Source organism: Conger conger, chromosome 4 (assembly GCF_963514075.1).
Source record: "Conger conger chromosome 4, fConCon1.1, whole genome shotgun sequence".
NCBI lineage: Eukaryota > Metazoa > Chordata > Actinopteri > Anguilliformes > Congridae > Conger > Conger conger.
The window spans coordinates 78,752,690-78,770,954 of NC_083763.1; the positions used below are offsets into that span (position 1 = coordinate 78,752,690).

The 18,265-nt window shown below is 49.8% G+C and overlaps 3 protein-coding genes across 6 annotated transcripts in view; 2 read left to right on the plus strand and 1 right to left on the minus strand.

The window, feature by feature from the left end:
- The first annotated feature begins 3,540 nt into the window (after window positions 1–3,540).
- Window positions 3,541–11,519, plus strand: slc10a4 (solute carrier family 10 member 4). 2 transcript variants are annotated; one of them, XM_061238830.1, is made up of 3 exons: window positions 3,541–4,302; window positions 7,467–7,677; window positions 9,705–11,519. In XM_061238830.1, exons 1-3 carry the CDS (start codon window positions 3,758–3,760, stop codon window positions 10,227–10,229), a joined length of 1,281 nt encoding a protein of 426 aa, XP_061094814.1. In that variant the 5' UTR covers window positions 3,541–3,757; the 3' UTR covers window positions 10,230–11,519. The 2 variants fall into 2 exon arrangements, with proteins under 2 accessions (XP_061094814.1, XP_061094815.1); XM_061238831.1 differs by lacking the exon at window positions 3,541–4,302 and adding an exon at window positions 4,974–5,005.
- Window positions 11,520–11,665: 146 nt separating this feature from the next.
- On the plus strand, window positions 11,666–15,465 carry zar1 (zygote arrest 1). Of its 3 annotated transcripts, none has more exons than XM_061238834.1 (4): window positions 11,666–12,389; window positions 12,614–12,706; window positions 12,790–12,864; window positions 15,203–15,465. In XM_061238834.1, the coding sequence occupies exons 1-4, from the start codon at window positions 11,706–11,708 to the stop codon at window positions 15,404–15,406; spliced, it is 1,056 nt and encodes a 351-aa protein (XP_061094818.1). In that variant the 5' UTR covers window positions 11,666–11,705; the 3' UTR covers window positions 15,407–15,465. The 3 variants fall into 3 exon arrangements, with proteins under 3 accessions (XP_061094818.1, XP_061094819.1, XP_061094820.1); XM_061238835.1 differs by having other exon boundaries at window positions 15,263–15,465; XM_061238836.1 differs by lacking the exon at window positions 12,790–12,864 and having other exon boundaries at window positions 15,263–15,465.
- A 1,679-nt stretch (window positions 15,466–17,144) lies between these two features.
- fryl (furry homolog, like) overlaps window positions 17,145–18,265 on the minus strand; it is a 91,426-nt gene continuing 90,305 nt past the window's right edge. The window contains 1 exon segment of the mRNA XM_061238856.1: window positions 17,145–18,265. This exon segment is cut by the window's right edge and continues 790 nt beyond it. The gene's annotated coding sequence lies outside the window, so the exon portion shown is untranslated.

Here is an 18,265-nt window from a genome sequence, read left to right on the forward strand (position 1 = left end):
CTTCCGACTACTGGTGTACAAATGCTCTTCTCCTTCTCCTGATTTGCTTTCTGGTTTCCAGTTGATATGTTAATATGGGTGTTTTTCATGAATGGCTAATCATGTGGCTAATTAGCTGATTGAGCCTGGGTAACTGCATACGCACTGCCCTCCAGGACTGCAGTTAAACCTGCAGACACAGCGCCCCCTCCAGGACTGGAGTTAAACCTGCAGACACTGCGGCCCTCCAGGACTGGAGTTAAACCTGCAGACACTGCGGCCCCTCCAGGACTGGAGTTAAACCTGCAGACACAGCGCCCCCTCCAGGACTGGAGTTAAACCTGCAGACACAGCACCCCCTCCAGGACTGGAGTTAAACCTGCAGACACAGCGCCCCCTCCAGGACTGGAGTTAAACCTGCAGACACAGCGCCCCCTCCAGGACTGGAGTTAAACCTGCAGACACAGCGCCCCCTCCAGGACTGGAGTTAAACCTGGAGACACAGCGCCCCCTCCAGGACTGGAGTTAAACCTGCAGACACAGCGCCCCCTCCAGGACTGGAGTTAAACCTGCAGACACTGCAGCCCTCCAGGACTGGAGTTAAACCTGCAGACACAGCGCCCCCTCCAGGACTGGAGTTAAACCTGCAGACACTGCAGCCCTCCAGGACTGGAGTTAAACCTGCAGGCACAGCGCCCCCTGCAGGATTGGAGCTGCTATACCATATTCAATCAGATTGCTTTTGGGTGTGCAGTAACTCGGTAATTGTTGTGACATTACAGAGTTACTGCAGAAATTATTCTCAAATCTCAATCTCAAATACAATTTAAGTAAATGTTTCTGTCCACTGTTTAAGAACATGGAAAAACTCAAAATGGCACGCGACTCAACTTATTACTATCATGCGCGTGCTATGAAGACCGCTAGCGCCATCTACTGTTTGGAAAAGTAACGGCATTCATGACTTGGCACTTTTTAAAATGCTTATTTACATCACAGTAAATCCGTTAATTTAATTAAATCTTACCAACTTGCCTAAATAGGGTACAATTATTGTTACCGGTTTCAAGCTTTTCTTGCATTTAGAAACATTCTTTTAAAACCGAAAGGGTACTGAACTCAAACCGTGACCTATGTAGTCCGTACATTCCATATAATACGGTTCCGCAGCGTACAGAGATTTGCGGTGTTCGTAAATTCACTTATTTGGTACGCCTCTAAATATTATCAGGACGAATCAGCAGAACGACTGGAGTAACGACTTATAACGTTTTAAATTTTAATGAAATGTTTTACATATAATCACACGTCATGATGGTTACTTCACAGCATCCGATGATGCTGCACGAAGCCAACTGACTGGCAACCTGCGCGTCACTGTAGCAAAAAAAAACATCTCGGTGGAAAAGCGAGTGTTTTTGTTGCGCTTTGGCCACACGGTGGCGCAAAAGGCACACGATTTGTTTCTGCATTTTCGGGTAAGAATTGCACTTCTAGTGAGTATGTACACTTGGGCCACAGTTTATATCATATGGTTATCATCATCAAGTTATGAACATGCGAGATGAAGACTGCTTGAACTGCAATTAATAGGCCTAGTATTTATTTAAAGCGGTCTTATGCTAAATTAACTGACTGTTCATTTGCATGTTTTTCCCCCAATGAGCATATATTCATTGTTATCACTGTAGCTAAATTAAATGTAGCTAAATAAATCTTTAGAATTGTGCACACTTCAATATTTGTTCATTAATGGCAAGTCATGTTGTCATCGCAATATTCAACGTTATTGCGCATATTTTCCTCATATCGTGCGGCCCTGGTACAGATTAACATTAGCACATTTGTCTGCGTTTATGTCGGACATACTTTAAGCTGTGTCTGGCATAGAGAAGTTCATATACATTTAATATTGACCAAATAATTATGTAAATGTGCAGCTAATAACATTCACAACTTTTAACCACTGTGGGCTTGTTTGGGCCTGGGCAGCTCCAGTCCTGGAGGGCCACAGTGTCTGCAGGTTTAACTCCAGTCCTGGAGGGCCGCAGTGTCTGCAGGTTTAACTCCAGTCCTGGAGGGCCGCAGTTTCTGCAGGTTTAACACCAGTCCTGGAGGGTCGCAGTGTCTGCAGGTTTAATTCCAGTCCTGGAGGGCCGCAGTGTCTGCAGGTTTAACTCCAGTCCTGGAGGGCCACAGTGTCTGACTCAATACAGCAGGTAAAATCATGATAAATTCACTACAGTTGGTAAAAGCATGATAGACTCTCAAGTGTAAAGTGCAATTAAAGGAACTGAGGTTAATTGACCTCTCATCCAAAAATCCGTTCCGGCGCGTGAGAGCGCACACCGTCAGAGCTGCCGCTCTTCCGCCAGTAACCCGAGGAGGAGGGGCCAAAGCAAGGCGTTCCCGGCCGTATATCTGTACTCATTCAGACCCACATACACACGTCACTTCTCTCAATGTATTATATACGCAGGTGATTTACAAGCAGCGTGACACCTTCCTGTATCTCCAGCGCGCCATAAATCGTGTAACACTGTCCAACTGCGCAGAATCGATGAAGGTGGAAGCGACTGATGGAATGCCAGGGGGCGGAGGGACGCTGTGCTTCGCCCCGCCGTCACGTTGGATCGATAGCGTGGAGTAATCGCTTTATTTAACAAGCCTCTCTGTAATTTAACAAAGTACCCATTCTTTTTTTCTCCGGATGACGCAGAGGCGCGCCCCTTTCGTATTTATCAGGTTGAAGTGGGGCGGGGCAGGGGAGGTATCTCAGTTTCTGGAACGCGCACCGAGACCTCTAACATAAAAGCCACAGTTTTTACCTCAGGTGGGCACTCGCTGTGTTAGGGGTTGTGACGTGGTGTTTGCCCCTTTCATTTGTGCCATTCTGCGTTTTTATCTTCTGTAAGTCTTCTGTAAAATATATATATGTATATATATATATATATATATATATATATATATATATATATATATATATATATATATATATATACACACACATGTTAATTGAAGCTGATTGGATAAATCAGCTGCCTAGTCTGCAATATAATTAGCATATGAAACCTCTAAAGTGCAAGTAAAACATTTGTCACCTTGTCGTGTCGGGGGGTTACTCAACCGGGACGCGCGAGAGAGCCTGCAAGCCTGAGCGCCGCGCGGCGGCGGTGGGGTCTCATCCTTCGCGTTCAATGTGATGGAACTTACCAAAAAATAAATGTAATACACTTGGCCCCAATATTGAATAGTAAAGATTTGTTTTTTTTCTCTTGATCTGTTTATCTTTAATATTATCCTTTTGTGTAGCGCTTTGAGGTCGTTCAGCACGTAGCCTAATACATTTAATATATTCTTCTTCTTCTTCTTCTTCTTCTTCTTATTATTATTATTATCAGCAGCATTAATACAGGGGCGGGGGGGTCCTCACGCACCAGGCCAGATAAAATAGGACAGCGCGTGGGAGGACGAGAAGGAGCCCCCCCCCCCCTCCCCCAACTCCAGCGCGCGCCTCCAGCGACGTCCCGTACAGTCCTCTGACATGCGCTCGCGCCAATCCGGTGGGTCAGACCCTCTCCAGGCAGACGCGTTGACCACTTCCCTGTATAGATGCCAACGCTCGAGCCCGGACCCCGTCCCTCAGACCGTTGGCGACAGCGGGCGGTGACGATGCTCCGCTAGGTGGACACCATCTCCTCTTGCGCGCGGACCCACAGGGGGAACACACCTGAACTCCTCGAAGAGAGAGACGTTCATCCCTCAGTAAACACGCGCCATGGAGAACTCGAGCGCACGCGCCATGGAGAACTCGAGCGCACTCACAAGCTTTCACTCTTTACTCAGCTTCGCGGAGAATGACACCAGCGTCACCCCGGCTCCACAGGACCCCCGACAGGACCTGGCCAGCGCCGGATTACGCGTCGCCACGGACTCCGTGTCTCTCATGGCCAGCACTCTCAGGACCACGGTCGCCGGACGCTGGAACACCCCGGCCCCCGCGCATCTGGTGGTGGCGTTCTGGGACTCCCCGCTGAGCCACGGCATCAACGTGTTCGTGGGGATGGTGCTGTGCTTCACCATGCTGGGGCTCGGCTGCACGGTGGAGCTCAGCCAGCTCGGGGAGCACGTCCGCCGGCCGATCGGTGTCCTCCTGGCGCTGGTGTGCCAGTTCGTCATCATGCCGCTGGTGGCCTTCCTGCTGGCACTCACGTTCTCGCTCAGCGACGTGGCGGCGATCGCAGTGCTGCTGTGCGGCTGCTGTCCGGGGGGGAACCTGTCCAACATCATGTCCCTCCTGGTCAACGGAGAAATGAACCTCAGGTACGGAAAACAGAAACGCGAGGCGCGGCCGCCCTCACCGTCAGCCGGGTCGCGCGACATGTTCATCTCACAAAGTAACTTTTAGAAACATTATTTTAAGCCCAATTTAATCCCCAACTGAAAAAACTGAAACAGACTGTGCACATATTCAATACAAATGTATGTTCGTTAAACAACACATTGTTAGTTATTTATAACTTTCATAAATATTTCCCCCCCCACTGTTGACCATTTTACATTACAGAAATCATTTAAAATTAGGTCTAAGCCCAGCCTAATTTTAAGAATCAGGATTCTTCTCCATGACTACAGATTTCTTAATGGATTTCTTATTTGATTATTTTTTGCGCGCTTATGTGAATTGGCTAGTGTACGCCGACGCCAGCAAAAATAATAATAATTGTCAATCAATGTCATAAATAATGTTTGCTTCACGTTCCAAACAATTCAAATTGTGTACATTTTTAAATGCGTTTGTGTTATTAAGTTAGTCTTTGTTAGTTTGCATTAAATGTACAAGGCACACATCTTTTTACTTGTATAAATAGCCTACTTCGCGTTTAAAGATTTTTAAAATTAAAAGTCATAACTATGACCTTGTTTGGTTAAGCCAAACAGCCTTTGCCCCCACCGGGCACGTTATGAGGTACACCTGCTCGTTTGCATCAATAGCCTGCTCCTACGAACCGTGAATGATGTGGCGGTAACTGAACATTTAAAGCACAGACATGCATTTCTGTTCTGTTCGATCAATCATAAGAATGAAGCCCGAGTTTCTCAGCGGGGGTCCTGGGGCGCCGCGTGCCGGTTAGTAACACGCCCAGCATTGTAATGAGCTGCTAATTGTTCTCCATTAGACACTAATTGTTCTTATTTCGACTTTTTAAAGTCTACTGAAGAATGATTTACCCTCTTAAAGCTACATTATGCCTGAAATGATGCATCCCCTAAAGATACATATACCATATTCAATCAGATGAACTGTCATTGCCTGTATGCACTGGCACACAATTACAACTGAAAGAGGTTCCATTTTCATTGTCTCAATTATGAACTGCCAGGTGAAATCAGTTGTGTCCCTTTTGCTGACAGCGTAGAAACCAGAGTTGAGCTGAAAACGAGTTTACTGACAGCAAAGGCAATGAGCCAAACCTCCATTGTGTTAAAGGTTTACCCACACTATTATGGTAGAGCTGAAACATTTCCAACAGCCTCAATTAAAGAGATTGGCTTCGACAAGAAGCAGCACACACAGTGCATCCCCAGGACCAGAGCTGAGAAACACAGGCTTCATTCTCATGATTGGTCCAACAAAAAAACAAACCTATTCGACATGTTGGGTTGCCGGCACATTGTTTGCGGTTATCGCTTGTGGTGTAATGGTGTGGGCTGGTGGTGTAATGCTGGGGGCTGGTGGTGTAATGGTGTGGGCTGGTGGTGTAATGCTGGGGGCTGGTGGTGTAATGGTGTGGGCTGGTGGTGTAATGCTGGGGGCTGGTGGTGTAATGGGGTGGGCTGGTGGAGGTGTAATGGTGTGGGCTGGTGGTGTAATGGTGGGGGCTGGTGGTGTAATGGTGTGGGCTGGTGGAGGTGTAATGGTGTGGGCTGGTGGTGTAATGGTGGGGGCTGGTGGTGTAATGGTGTGGGCTGGTGGTGTAATGGGGTGGGCTGGTGGTGGTGTAATGCTGGGGGCTGGTGGTGGTGTAATGCTGGGCGCTGGTGGTGGTGTAATGCTGGGGGCTGGTGGTGTCATGCTGGGGGCTGGTGGTGTAATGCTGGGGGCTGGTGGTGGTGTAATGCTGGGCACTGGTGGTGTAATGCTGGGGGCTGGTGGTGTAATGCTGGGGGCTGGTGGTGTAATGCTGGGCGCTGGTGGTGTCATGCTGGGGGCTGGTGGTGTAATGGGGTGGGCTGGTGGTGGTGTAATGCTGGGGGCTGGTGGTGTCATGCTGGGGGCTGGTGGTGGTGTAATGCTGGGGGCTGGTGGTGTCATGCTGGGCGCTGGTGGTGTCATGCTGGGGGCTGGTGGTGGTGTAATGCTGGGCGCTGGTGGTGTCATGCTGGGGGCTGGTGGTGGTGTCATGCTGGGGGCTGGTGGTGTCATGCTGGGCGCTGGTGGTGTCATGCTGGGGGCTGGTGGTGGTGTAATGCTGGGGGCTGGTGGTGTCATGCTGGGCGCTGGTGGTGTCATGCTGGGGGCTGGTGGTGTCATGCTGGGGGCTGGTGGTGGTGTCATGCTGGGCGCTGGTGGTGGTGTAATGCTGGGGGCTGGTGGTGGTGTTCAGTTCACTGCACGGTCCCCAGATCTCAGCCCAATTGAGCACCTTTGGGATGAGGTGGAACAGGAGGTTCACTCTGCTGGAAAATCCAGCTATGCCAAGCTGGTCATACCCTGGTCTAGCTGGGTATGAGCTGGTCAACCAGCAAGTGCTGGTAGCTTCTTTTTGTTTCAAAACCTAGCTTGAGCCGTTCTTTTTTCAGCAGGGCAGACCAGAGCATGAACGTGTGGCAGGAAAATGTGCAGGAACGGTGAGATGCCATCGAATCAGCATGGACCAAAATCCCCAAGGAACATTTCCGGCACCTTGTTAAATAAATGCCACAAATAACGCAGAAAATATGAAACGAAAATATGTCCTATCCGGTATGAGATAGATGAACCTAATAAAGTGTCCGCATTAGACACAGAAGTGGCCCAGAGGAAGTTCCTCACTGTTACCCACAGGGGTCTCGCAACACTCAACCGAGTTTTGTGTTTAAGGTTCACACAAGTTTTTTTTTTTTATGGTTCCCCAAGCCCCAGCACAGAGATGGGGACGCTGTGCTGTAGGAGACGCCGTCTTTCTGATGAGACGCTAAACCGAGGTCCTGACTCACTGGGGTCATTCAGGATGTCCCCAGCCAAATTCCCAACCTGGCTCTATCAACCTGCCACTGAATCATTCCCTAATTCAACTGGCAATACACTGTTCTCTCCCTCTCCACCTCAGCTGGTGTGTGATGAGCGTTCTGGCACAAAATGGCAGCCGTGCATCACGCAGGTGGGTGCTGCACATTGGTGGAGGTTGAGGCAAGTTTCCCCCTCATCACTGTTAGCCCGCCGAGTATGAGAAAAGGCGCTATATAAATGTAATAATCTATCCATCTATGTATCTATCTTCCAGCATCATAATGACCATCTCGTCCACGGTTCTGGCACTGGTTCTGATGCCCCTGTGCCTGTGGCTGTACAGCCGGGCCTGGATCAACACGCCGGTGGTGGACCTGCTGCCCTTCGGCGCGATCATCCTGACGCTGTGCAGCACCCTCATCCCCATCGGCCTCGGCGTGTACCTGCGCTACCGCTACACGCGCGCCGCCGACCTCATCCTGAAGGTGCCCACACACCGCCGAAGATCATCCTTCTTTCCCGCAATATTTAAACTCCAAACTCTGATTCATGGCTTGTGTACAGCGGAGCGCTGCTGCCGGAACGGATAAATCTGACGTCAGTCTACCGCGCAGTGACAGCACGTGCATTAAGCCTCGCGTAACGTGATTAGCTGCGCGGGGTAAATTAGATTGAAATGTTTGAGTTTGTTCGGTCTAATAGCGGCGAACCTGAGCAAATTACCGCAACTGCAGTCCTTTCTTTATTCAATTAAAATTTAGATTCCAGTGTCAACTAGTAACATAGTCTACTGAATTATTTATATGATGATGATGATTATTATTATTGAGAATTAATTTTGTTGCGTGCTGAAACCTCTAGAGAAATGGTTAAAATGAAACCGAATTGTCTAATAATAACGCATATAACATAATTATAATTAAATGTCTTCAGAACGCAAACCCTCTGCAGAAGTAAAGCCGACCGAAGGGTGCAGGTTCAAAGCTATTCGTTTCCCGCGTAATGGAAACGGCAAATCAAATTTAAAATGTCAGTTTACTAATAGCGCCGGACCTTTCCTTTGGCCGCGTCGCCGCGTCAGTGACGCTCAGCGTACTGCGCGCGCACAGTAATTCTGAATGTCTGGTTCTTAAGTGAATACAGCGACCCGCAGGGCAGCATGACGTCAGAGGCGCAACTCAATAAGTGCTCCTCCTTCTAAAGCTGGTATAATTTAATACTGGCTCCCGGGGGACTGGGACTGGGAGGGGGAGGGGGAGGGGGAGGGGAGGGGAGGTCACCGTGCGCTCCCTGGAGAAATACATTAGAATATAAGTCTGACGCAGAAAGCCATCGTTTCAGGAAACTGTAGGATATAGTTTATATATCCTACAGTTACATGTATATATTTAATGTGTATATATTCACATTTTTGTCCGATACACTATCATTTAAAATGTATATAATGAAACGAGAATGATCTGAATATAAGTATATAAAACGCATTTCGTTGTGCGTTTCATTAAGAGAAGCCTTGAGCGACCAGTTCAGAGCAGCGAATAAATCTTTCGTTTGACAGCCTCCATTGAAGAGGATATTCACAGACGATATGTACGGCGTTTCCCCAAACGCGCGCGCACGCTTCCCCTATCCCACAGCGTCGCCGACGCTAACCAACAAGCAGGACATATACAAGTTCGGGTCAATAAGGTTTCTATTCCAGGAGCAAACTAAAATGTAGTTGCCGTGATTCAGGCCCTGAGGGCGTGTTCAGAATAATGCAATGTTGATGTTGAAGGAAAAATGACATTCTACTGTAAACGGAAATATCCTCACAGAACAGAGCTGCCATTTCACTTAGTTTCAGTCAGTTTCCGGAATTGGCTTAATTAAAGTCGAATTGAAGGTCATTTTAGGACAGTGAATAAGCTGGCAGCTGGATTTAAACATCCTCCACATAAGCTGCTGGTGCAGACAGCATTAGGGTCACCAGTGCAGGCGTGGAAGCTCAAAGCTCTATGTACAATTTCATGATTATGTTCAAACATCGGGGTAAACGAGACTTTCACTTTATCACACCTACTTATTCATGCGATTAATCAGCCAACTGTGTGGCAACACATACAATCATGTAGATACAGGTCAGGAGATTCAGTTAATGTTCACAACAGTGGTATGCAGAAGAGCATCTCTGAACATACAACACATAACTAGTGTGTGTAAAATGTGTGTAGTGGTGTATAGTGGTGTATAGTGGTGTATAGTGTGTGTGTGTAATGTGTATAATGTGTGTGTGTGTAATGTGTGTGTGTGTAATGTATATAATGTGTGTAATGTGTATAGTGTGTGTTATGTGTGTAATGTGTGTAGTGGTGTGTAATGTGTGTAGTGTGTGTAGTGGTGTGTAATGTGTGTAATGTGTGTGTATAGTGGTGTATAGTGTGTGTGTGTAATGTGTATAATGTGTGGTGGTGTGTAATGTGTGTGTATAGTGGTGTATAGTGTGTGTGTGTAATGTGTGTAATGTGTGCAGGTGTCCCTCTGGTCGTTGCTGGTTACCCTGGTGATGCTGTTCCTCCTGACGGGGGCCATGCTGGGCCCGGAGCTGCTGGCCTCTCTCCCCGCGGGGGTGTATGCGGTGGCGGTGCTGATGCCCCTGGCGGGGTACGCCGCGGGGTACGGCCTGGCCTCCCTGTTCGGCCTGCCGCCCAGCAGCCGCCGCTCCGTCTCCCTGGAGACGGGCTGCCAGAACGTGCAGCTGTGCACCGCCATCCTGAAGCTGGCCTTCCCGCCACAGCTGATCGGCGGGCTGTTCATGTTCCCACTGCTGTACGCGCTGTTCCAGGCCGCCGAGGCCGGCGTGCTCATCCTGCTGTACCGCGCGTACCGCCACCAGGTCCTGCGCAAGCCAGAGCTCCTGCAGGACCACCAGACCAGCGTCACCTACAACACCCTGAAAGAGGAGGAGTCAGGGTTCGACCCAGCCTACGGGTCTGTGATGGCCAGCGACCCCACCTCCATCGCCCTCGACCCCAAACCAAGCCCTGCTCATGTTTAGAGAGGGACTTTTCCATCTTCTGTGTGTCCACATAGCCTAAGTTATATCGGAGTACTTCATGAGGCAGTTTCATAAACGACAAACAGAGCCCTGGGTAAAACGACAAACTCAGATGTGTGTACCGCATATGTCATTATCAAAAGTGATCCTGCGCTATTCTGAATCCCAGAAACACTGAAACAGTGAAAGTGGGCACTTGGTAGATGAAAAGTACTATTACTCCAGTGCACCAATAATACAGATACAACTTTACAGCAGTGGCCCTCACTCCTGGTCCTGGAGAGTCGCAGGGTGTGGCTGGTTTTGGTTTTTGTCTTAAGCGACCAATCCTTCTGTTTTCCGCTGGTTGAGTACAGTGATCCGCGTACCTTCTGAACTGCGCTCAACCAGCGGAAGATGGAGGGATACATGCGTGTTCAGCGGTTATAGATCCAACCGTCTCTCGTTTTTACAATGTTTTTCTTGCGCGTGTATTTCCAGTACACATGCTACCTCGTTTAAATAAGACAGCTTTGGAGTTACTGTAAGGTGTATTTCTTCACTTTGAAGGAGGTAGGCTACTGACTCCTATAGGCTTTATGATAAGCTAACACGTTGTGCTAACATGGAAACCGAGCCAGTGAATGCACAAAAATGGATGGGTAAGTCAGAAAAAAGGTATATTTCACAAAATGTTGGTGTATTCCTTTAAGTACTGAATAACAACGAAAGCCAGCACATCCTGTGGCTCTCCAGGACCTGGAATGAGGACCCCTGCTCTACGGGACTCATGTAACCTAGACCGGTTGTCTCACTCATGAGCGTCTGCCATAATAAACCTTGGGGAAGTTAAAAGGCTTATTAATAGGGCAGTCCCGTCCGGTTTCACGTCATTCGTTTTGAAAATAAAATACCATCGTGGACATGATCATTGGGTCCTCTGCCGATTATTTATTAATTATCCCAAAAATGTCCCCGCTTTGGAAGCAGAAATAAACAGCCTATATTTTAAGACTGCAAAAAGACACGTAATCACATGACCTTACCGGAACACATGGCGTTAGTAGCCGATCCACAGCTTTGATTTTTCAGTAGGTCTTCTTGCTTTCCACTTGATCGGCGTGATTGGGGTTGTAACTTGTTGAAATGTAAACGTGCTTCCGCGATTACAGCGCAGATGAGAGTCGCTGTGTTGGGCGACAACGTGTATGACAAAGAAAAACCTCCCAATAAAATGTAAAAATGTGTAAATGTTTCTCATATATATATAATCAATTATGAACAAATAAAATTGAGTTGAAAAAATCTGAACGGGCACTTCTGTTGTTCTGTTTACTGTCTCCGTTAATAACGGTTAGCAGCGCTCGAGTCGGTGAAAGAAATTTGATTGAGGGAACACATGCACCTGTGAACAATTACATAAATTGCCTCCACCACGAACATCGGACGGCACTACTTAAACTGGCCAATTGATTTACCACAAGTTGGCTGAACAAAATGGCTACGTATGGTGACGAGTCGATAGACAGCTATCTTTACTCATCTTATAACCCTTACTCGTGTAGGTATCTCAATCCCAAACCCAGGGCCGTCGGGTGGCGGCATAAAAACTACCTGGCCGATTGTGGTCACGCGGAGACGTACTTCGACAACCACCAGAGAGCACAGTTGAAATCAATCCTGTCCCAGATCAACCCAGACCTCACACCGCGGCTTCGGAAGGCCAACACCAAAGATGTGGGTGTGCAGGTCAACCCCAAGGCCGACGCGTCCGTGCAGTGCTCGCTGGGGCCGCGCACGCTCTTGGCCAGGAAGCGGGAAGCTCTTCGGCGTAGGCAGGAGAACCAGCCGCCCGGAAGCCCCGTCGGTAGCACGGTTCGCTATCCCCGGACCCTGGGTGTGTACTCTCCCATCGCCTCCCGGAGGCTCTTCGACTTCACAGACCCGGACAAAGAGGAGGATGATCCAGCCCCAGCCCCAGCCGCGGAGCCCCCTGAACCCGGGGAGAAAAGCGAGGATGCGGGAGGAGAGAAGGGTGTCGCGGAAGACAAACCCGGGAAGACTGATGCGAAGGTTGGCCTGGAAAAGGGCGTCGATGCGAAGGAGGAGCAGTCGAGTGAAACCGAGAAAAATCCCAAATCTGAAGACGGAGCAAAATCCAAGGCGCGAGTGAGGTTTCAGGTGAGTTCTTCAGTAATCACGCGCTACAGGTGAGCGTTGTTTCTTAAATGTATTCTGTCCGTGTGGTAACTCTCACTGGCCGAACCAGAGTTTAAATGTTGCCTACTCAATCTATTTATCACAAATATTTTTGATCAGACACTTCACCTACTTGAACGCCCACTAACTGACTTTTAGAGCGGTCAGTGAACATGCTGCGTTGATCGATTTATTTGCATCGGCAGTTCTTGGAGCAGAAGTACGGCTACTACCACTGCCGGGACTGCAATCTCCGGTGGGAGAGCGCCTACGTGTGGTGCGTCCAGGGCACGAACAAGGTGCGCAAGGAACGGCCGCCGCTTTCAAATTCTTCTGGTTTTCAAAGTTTCTGTACCCCACAGTGTGCTTTCGCGCTCAACAGGTTTACTTCAAACAGTTCTGCCGCACGTGTCAGAAAGCCTTTAATCCGTACCGCGTGGAGGACATCACCTGCCAGGTGAGCGCGCGCCGATGACGTGCGGGCTGAGACCGCTATAGTGGGGGCCTGGATCACAGCAGGGTCACTGCGCTGGCGTAAAACCTGGCTTTTGTACCCAGTCAACTCTATAATCCTGCTTTGTGATACAGGCACCAGTTTTATTATTTTTTGGTTTCTAAAGTTACTGTAAAGCTAAACTGATAACAGACCACATTATATGGTATTATGCACTAAGCATCAGCAACTGAAGAAAAATCAATTGCACTACAATATTGACTTATCAGTCTAAACCAATGCTACTCCAATAACTTGGGTAGTTTTGAAGCAGCACGGCGGTTATGGTTAAACCATCTACAGCCCCTTAATAGGTACATTAATGTTATTTAGCGACTCTTATCGAAAGCAATTTACAGTTGATCAGATTAAGCGGGGGACCATTGTCCTGGAGCACTGTGGGGTTAAGGGCATTGCTCACAGGCCCAACAGCTGCACTGATCTTATTGTGGCCACACTGGGGCTTGAACCACCAACCTTCCGGGTCCCAGTCATGCACCTTAGCCACTGGTCTACAGCCTGCCCCTGGGCCCTCTCCCCAGGCCTGTAAGTGCTCTGTACCTGTGCCCTCTCCCCAGGCCTGTAAACTCTGTACCTGTGCCCTCTCCCCAGGCCTGTAAGCTCTGTGTGCCCTCTCCCCAGGCCTGTAAGCTCTGTGTGCCCTCTCCCCAGGCCTGTAAGCTCTGTGTGCCCTCTCCCCAGGCCTGTAAGCTCTGTGTGCCCTCTCCCCAGGCCTGTAAGTGCGGTGTGCCCTCTCCCCAAGCCTGTAAGCTCTGTGTGCCCTCTCCCCAGGCCTGTAAGTGCGGTGTGCCCTCTCCCCAGGCCTGTAAGCTCTGTACCTGTGCCCTCTCCCCAGGCCTGTAAGCTCTGTACCTGTGCCCTCTCCCCAGGCCTGTAAGCTCTGTACCTGTGCCCTCTCCCCAGGCCTGTAAGCTCTGTACCTGTGCCCTCTCCCCAGGCCTGTAAGCTCTGTACCTGTGCCCTCTCCCCAGGCCTGTAAGCGCTGTGTGCCCTCCCCAGGCCTGTAAGCGCTGTGTGCCCTCTCCCCAGGCCTGTAAGCGCTGTGTGCCCTCTCCCCAGGCCTGTAAGCGCTGTGTGCCCTCTCCCCAGGCCTGTAAGCGCTGTGTGCCCTCTCCCCAGGCCTGTAAGCGCTGTGTGCCCTCTCCCCAGGCCTGTAAGCGCTGTGTGCCCTCTCCCCAGGCCTGTAAGCTCTGTGTGCCCTCTCCCCAGGCCTGTAAGCTCTGTGTGCCCTCTCCCCAGGCCTGTAAGCTCTGTGTGCCCTCTCCCCAGGCCTGTAAGCTCTGTGTGCCCTCTCCCCAGGCCTGTAAGCTCTGTGTGCCCTCTCCCCAGGCCTGTAAGCTCTGTGTGCCCTCTCCCCAGGCCTGTAAGCTCTGTGTGCCCTCTCCCCAGGCCTGTAAGCTCTGTGTGCCCTCTCCCCAGGCCTGTAAGCTCTGTGTGCCCTCTCCCCAGGCCTGTAAGCTCTGTGTGCCCTCTCCCCAGGCCTGTAAGCTCTGTGTGCCCTCTCCCCAGGCCTGTAAGCTCTGTGTGCCCTCTCCCCAGGCCTGTAAGCTCTGTGTGCCCTCTCCCCAGGCCTGTAAGCTCTGTGTGCCCTCTCCCCAGGCCTGTAAGCTCTGTGTGCCCTCTCCCCAGGCCTGTAAGCTCTGTGTGCCCTCTCCCCAGGCCTGTAAGCTCTGTGTGCCCTCTCCCCAGGCCTGTAAGCTCTGTGTGCCCTCTCCCCAGGCCTGTAAGCTCTGTACCTGTGCCCTCTCCCCAGGCCTGTAAGCGCTGTGTGCCCTCTCCCCAGGCCTGTAAGCGCTGTACCTGTGCCCTCTCCCCAGGCCTGTAAGCTCTGTACCTGTGCCCTCTCCCCAGGCCTGTAAGCTCTGTACCTGTGCCCTCTCCCCAGGCCTGTAAGCTCTGTACCTGTGCCCTCTCCCCAGGCCTGTAAGCGCTGTGTGCCCTCTCCCCAGGCCTGTAAGCGCTGTACCTGTGCCCTCTCCCCAGGCCTGTAAGCTCTGTACCTGTGCCCTCTCCCCAGGCCTGTAAGCTCTGTACCTGTGCCCTCTCCCCAGGCCTGTAAGCTCTGTACCTGTGCCCTCTCCCCAGGCCTGTAAGCTCTGTACCTGTGCCCTCTCCCCAGGCCTGTAAGCTCTGTACCTGTGCCCTCTCCCCAGGCCTGTAAGCTCTGTACCTGTGCCCTCTCCCCAGGCCTGTAAGCTCTGTACCTGTGCCCTCTCCCCAGGCCTGTAAGCTCTGTGTGCCCTCTCCCCAGGCCTGTAAGCGCTGTGTGCCCTCTCCCCAGGCCTGTAAGCGCTGTGTGCCCTCTCCCCAGGCCTGTAAGCGCTGTGTGCCCTCTCCCCAGGCCTGTAAGCGCGCGCGCTGTACCTGCCAGGTGACTCTGCGGCACGTCGACCCCAAACGGCCCCATCGGCAGGACCTCTGCGGCCGCTGCAAGGGCAAGCGGCTTTCCTGCGACAGCACCTTCAGCTTCAAGTACATCATCTGAGCCTTGGGGCCGGCCTCCACCACCACTGCAGCGTCAATAAAAGAAATGGCAGTAAACCACTTCCTGAGTGTTTATTTTATTTAATTTTCTTCCCTGCATCCTGCATGTGCCCAAAGTCAGCCCTGCGTCCTGCAGTGGGAGCAGACTGGCTGGCCTGCTCTGGTCCCAGGGCGTGGGGGAACCCTCCTCCCTGCATTAGGATGTAGACCAGGTCGGTGTGGAGACCAAACTGCAGTACCAGTTTCCGTATTCTCATTTTGCCTCGAATGGCTTGGTGAGACAGTTCTGGTATGGGGTACTGAATGTGCCAACAAAAGGAGTTCAGAAATAAAAACGGCAGTTAAAAATATGCCATTGGGAAAAATGTCATCATGAAATTGAGTGAGTGGGTGGGGCAGTATTGAGGTGACTTTAGACATTTAATTATTTGTATAATTCTGGTGTGATGAGTCACACTCTGGGGCCGTTGGCCCCTCCCCCTGCAGAGGGCGGTTGCGGTTCGCGGGTTGAGGGTTCGCCGCGCGCCGTGGAGCTGAGGGATCTCTGTGGAAACCATTAATGATGGTGTTCAAGCCTGCCAACGTTCGCCAATAGACGTGACCGTTTTTTTCCCCGTTTGCCACCAGTTTGAAACGGTAGTGCACGGCGAATGAAAATGGAGGATTTGGCGGTTATAATTAAGCGTTATGGCACGAGAACCCGTGGTATACTGTGGGTTTGTTACACCCCATCGCTGTCCCAGTATCCACGATATTCCACAGGTTCGAGTTATACAACGGTTACCACATTTAGCTTTCAAAATTTAGACAGGATAAACTTTAAACTAATGTATTTTTAATGGAACTATGTTTTATGGTAAATGTATTCCGCTGAACAGTACTTTATTGGTTGCTAAGCAACGATATAACGTTAGTATATGTCCCCCACTAGCAACGCTACTGCAATGTATACCCAACGTTAGCTAGCTAGCTTGCTATTTTACGTTACACCAGACGACACACACACAAGTCACTTGTTTTTGTTGTAGACATTTACCTGGATACGTGCAGGTATTGAAATAACTCAGTGTCGTAATGAGTAATTTGCTTCGCCGAAGTATTTCGATGCCCAAGTAGTATTTCTTTAGTTCCGACTCCTTTCCAAATCAAAATACACTTTAAACTCACTCATTTTATTTTACTTTACTTTGGTAGGCTACTAGCGGCGAGATGATAACGTTAAGTTACGTTCATTTCGGTTGCTACGTAGATAACGGCGATCTACAAACGCGGAGTAATTTTTAAAGATGTGTGAACATTCCAATTAGCCGTGCGTACATCGTGGATATTGGCACGGCTGGAATGCAAACTGACCAATAGAGACAATGGACCGGACATTTCTTGCTTCAAAAATAAATCACAGGTAAAGTCACGAATCAGCTTGCGGGCGTTGTTAAACGTAAGTAGCATCCATTGGTATTAAAAAGGCGTTGGTGGCGAACGAGCTCTTTTCCAGTTCTTTGGGAACTCTCATATCTCTCTCTGCTGTTTCTAGCCGTCAGTAATCTTACTGAAGTAAGAAGCATAAGGATAATCACATTGGGGATTGTGGGATATCCTACCCGGCAAAGGATGCATCGACGCTGCCTTCGAAATTGGTTGTCTTACACACTTTGGATTCGGACGGCACCCGATGCCTCCCTGCCTAAGGCGGCAGAATTTCTGCGGTTTCGGACACAGTCACACAGCAGAGCCAAGCGCAGGTTTTAGGTTTTTAATGCAGGACAGTGCAGCCCTCTATCGGTAAATTATCACATACAGGGTTATGCTGTTACAGGTGTGTGGCGCTCAATTCTCAGCGACACCACTGCACAGGAAGTGACATCACTGTGAAGAGTCCTATTGCTCCCTATGGGAAGAGCACATTCCACTCCAGCTGCTCATTTGATCAGGCTCCCCCGCTCAGGAGCTGGCTGACCAAAACTTAAAACAAAAAAAAACAAACAAAAAGAAAAAAAGAAAAGAAAATAAACTTTTAATGCACCTTGAAATAAAAACTATTTCCCAGGAAATAATATATCCGTTAAATAATTAAGAACAGCATTCAAAAGTACCAAACAGGCCAAACAGGAGTTTCTCAGGAATGCATACAGTGATTATGTGAATGTGCCGTGACAGTTTCAGCTGAGCCAAAATGGATGAAAACGGGCCGCAGTTTCCCCTCAGAACACACGGGTGCTATAGCAGTCTGCTCTGGGGAACAGAGCCAGTATGGAGATCACAGTGGAGAGGAATGCATATGACTGATCTGGCAGAGTCTCCCCGGGCCCCTGACCTCTGACCTCTCAGAGTCTCCCCCGGGCCCCCTGACCTCTCTGCCACTGCCAGTCCTGATTGGTGGGGAAATGTTGATGCTTGGGTGGGGTTAATTTTCTGTGGTCTTCCTCAGCTTTCAGGCACGCTTTCTGCATTAACAGTGCATTGCACAAAATGTACAGGAAAAATACTGCTTTTACACTATACAGTTCTAAAATATATACAGAGTAAAATAAGTTATTGATGTTTTCATAATGTAGCCAGTCTGTACTTATGGATATGCATGTCTGCATGTGCAAAATCATGCACACGCACCCACACCCACACACACGGGGACACACACAGACATGCACGCACGCACACACTCACACACTCACACACACACACACACACACTCACACACACTCACACACACTCACACACACACACACACACACACACACACACACACACACACAAGCGCACACACACGCACGCACACGCACGCACAAACACACACAAGCGCACACACACAGACACACACGCACACACACAGACATGCACGGACACACACACACACACACAG

What these genes read in the sequence shown, in the direction of transcription:
- slc10a4 (XM_061238830.1), top strand. Translation starts at nt 3,758, where the DNA reads ATGGAGAACTCGAGCGCACGCGCCATGGAGAACTCGAGCGCACTCACA. An exon ending in AACGGAGAAATGAACCTCAG is followed by an intron (nt 4,303 to 7,466) that starts GTACGGAAAACA and finishes TCTATCTTCCAG; the next exon opens with CATCATAATGACCATCTCGT. An exon ending in CCGCCGACCTCATCCTGAAG is followed by an intron (nt 7,678 to 9,704) that starts GTGCCCACACAC and finishes TAATGTGTGCAG; the next exon opens with GTGTCCCTCTGGTCGTTGCT.
- zar1 (XM_061238834.1), top strand. Translation starts at nt 11,706, where the DNA reads ATGGCTACGTATGGTGACGAGTCGATAGACAGCTATCTTTACTCATCT. An exon ending in GCGTCCAGGGCACGAACAAG is followed by an intron (nt 12,707 to 12,789) that starts GTGCGCAAGGAA and finishes CGCGCTCAACAG; the next exon opens with GTTTACTTCAAACAGTTCTG. An exon ending in TGGAGGACATCACCTGCCAG is followed by an intron (nt 12,865 to 15,202) that starts GTGAGCGCGCGC and finishes CCCTCTCCCCAG; the next exon opens with GCCTGTAAGCGCTGTGTGCC.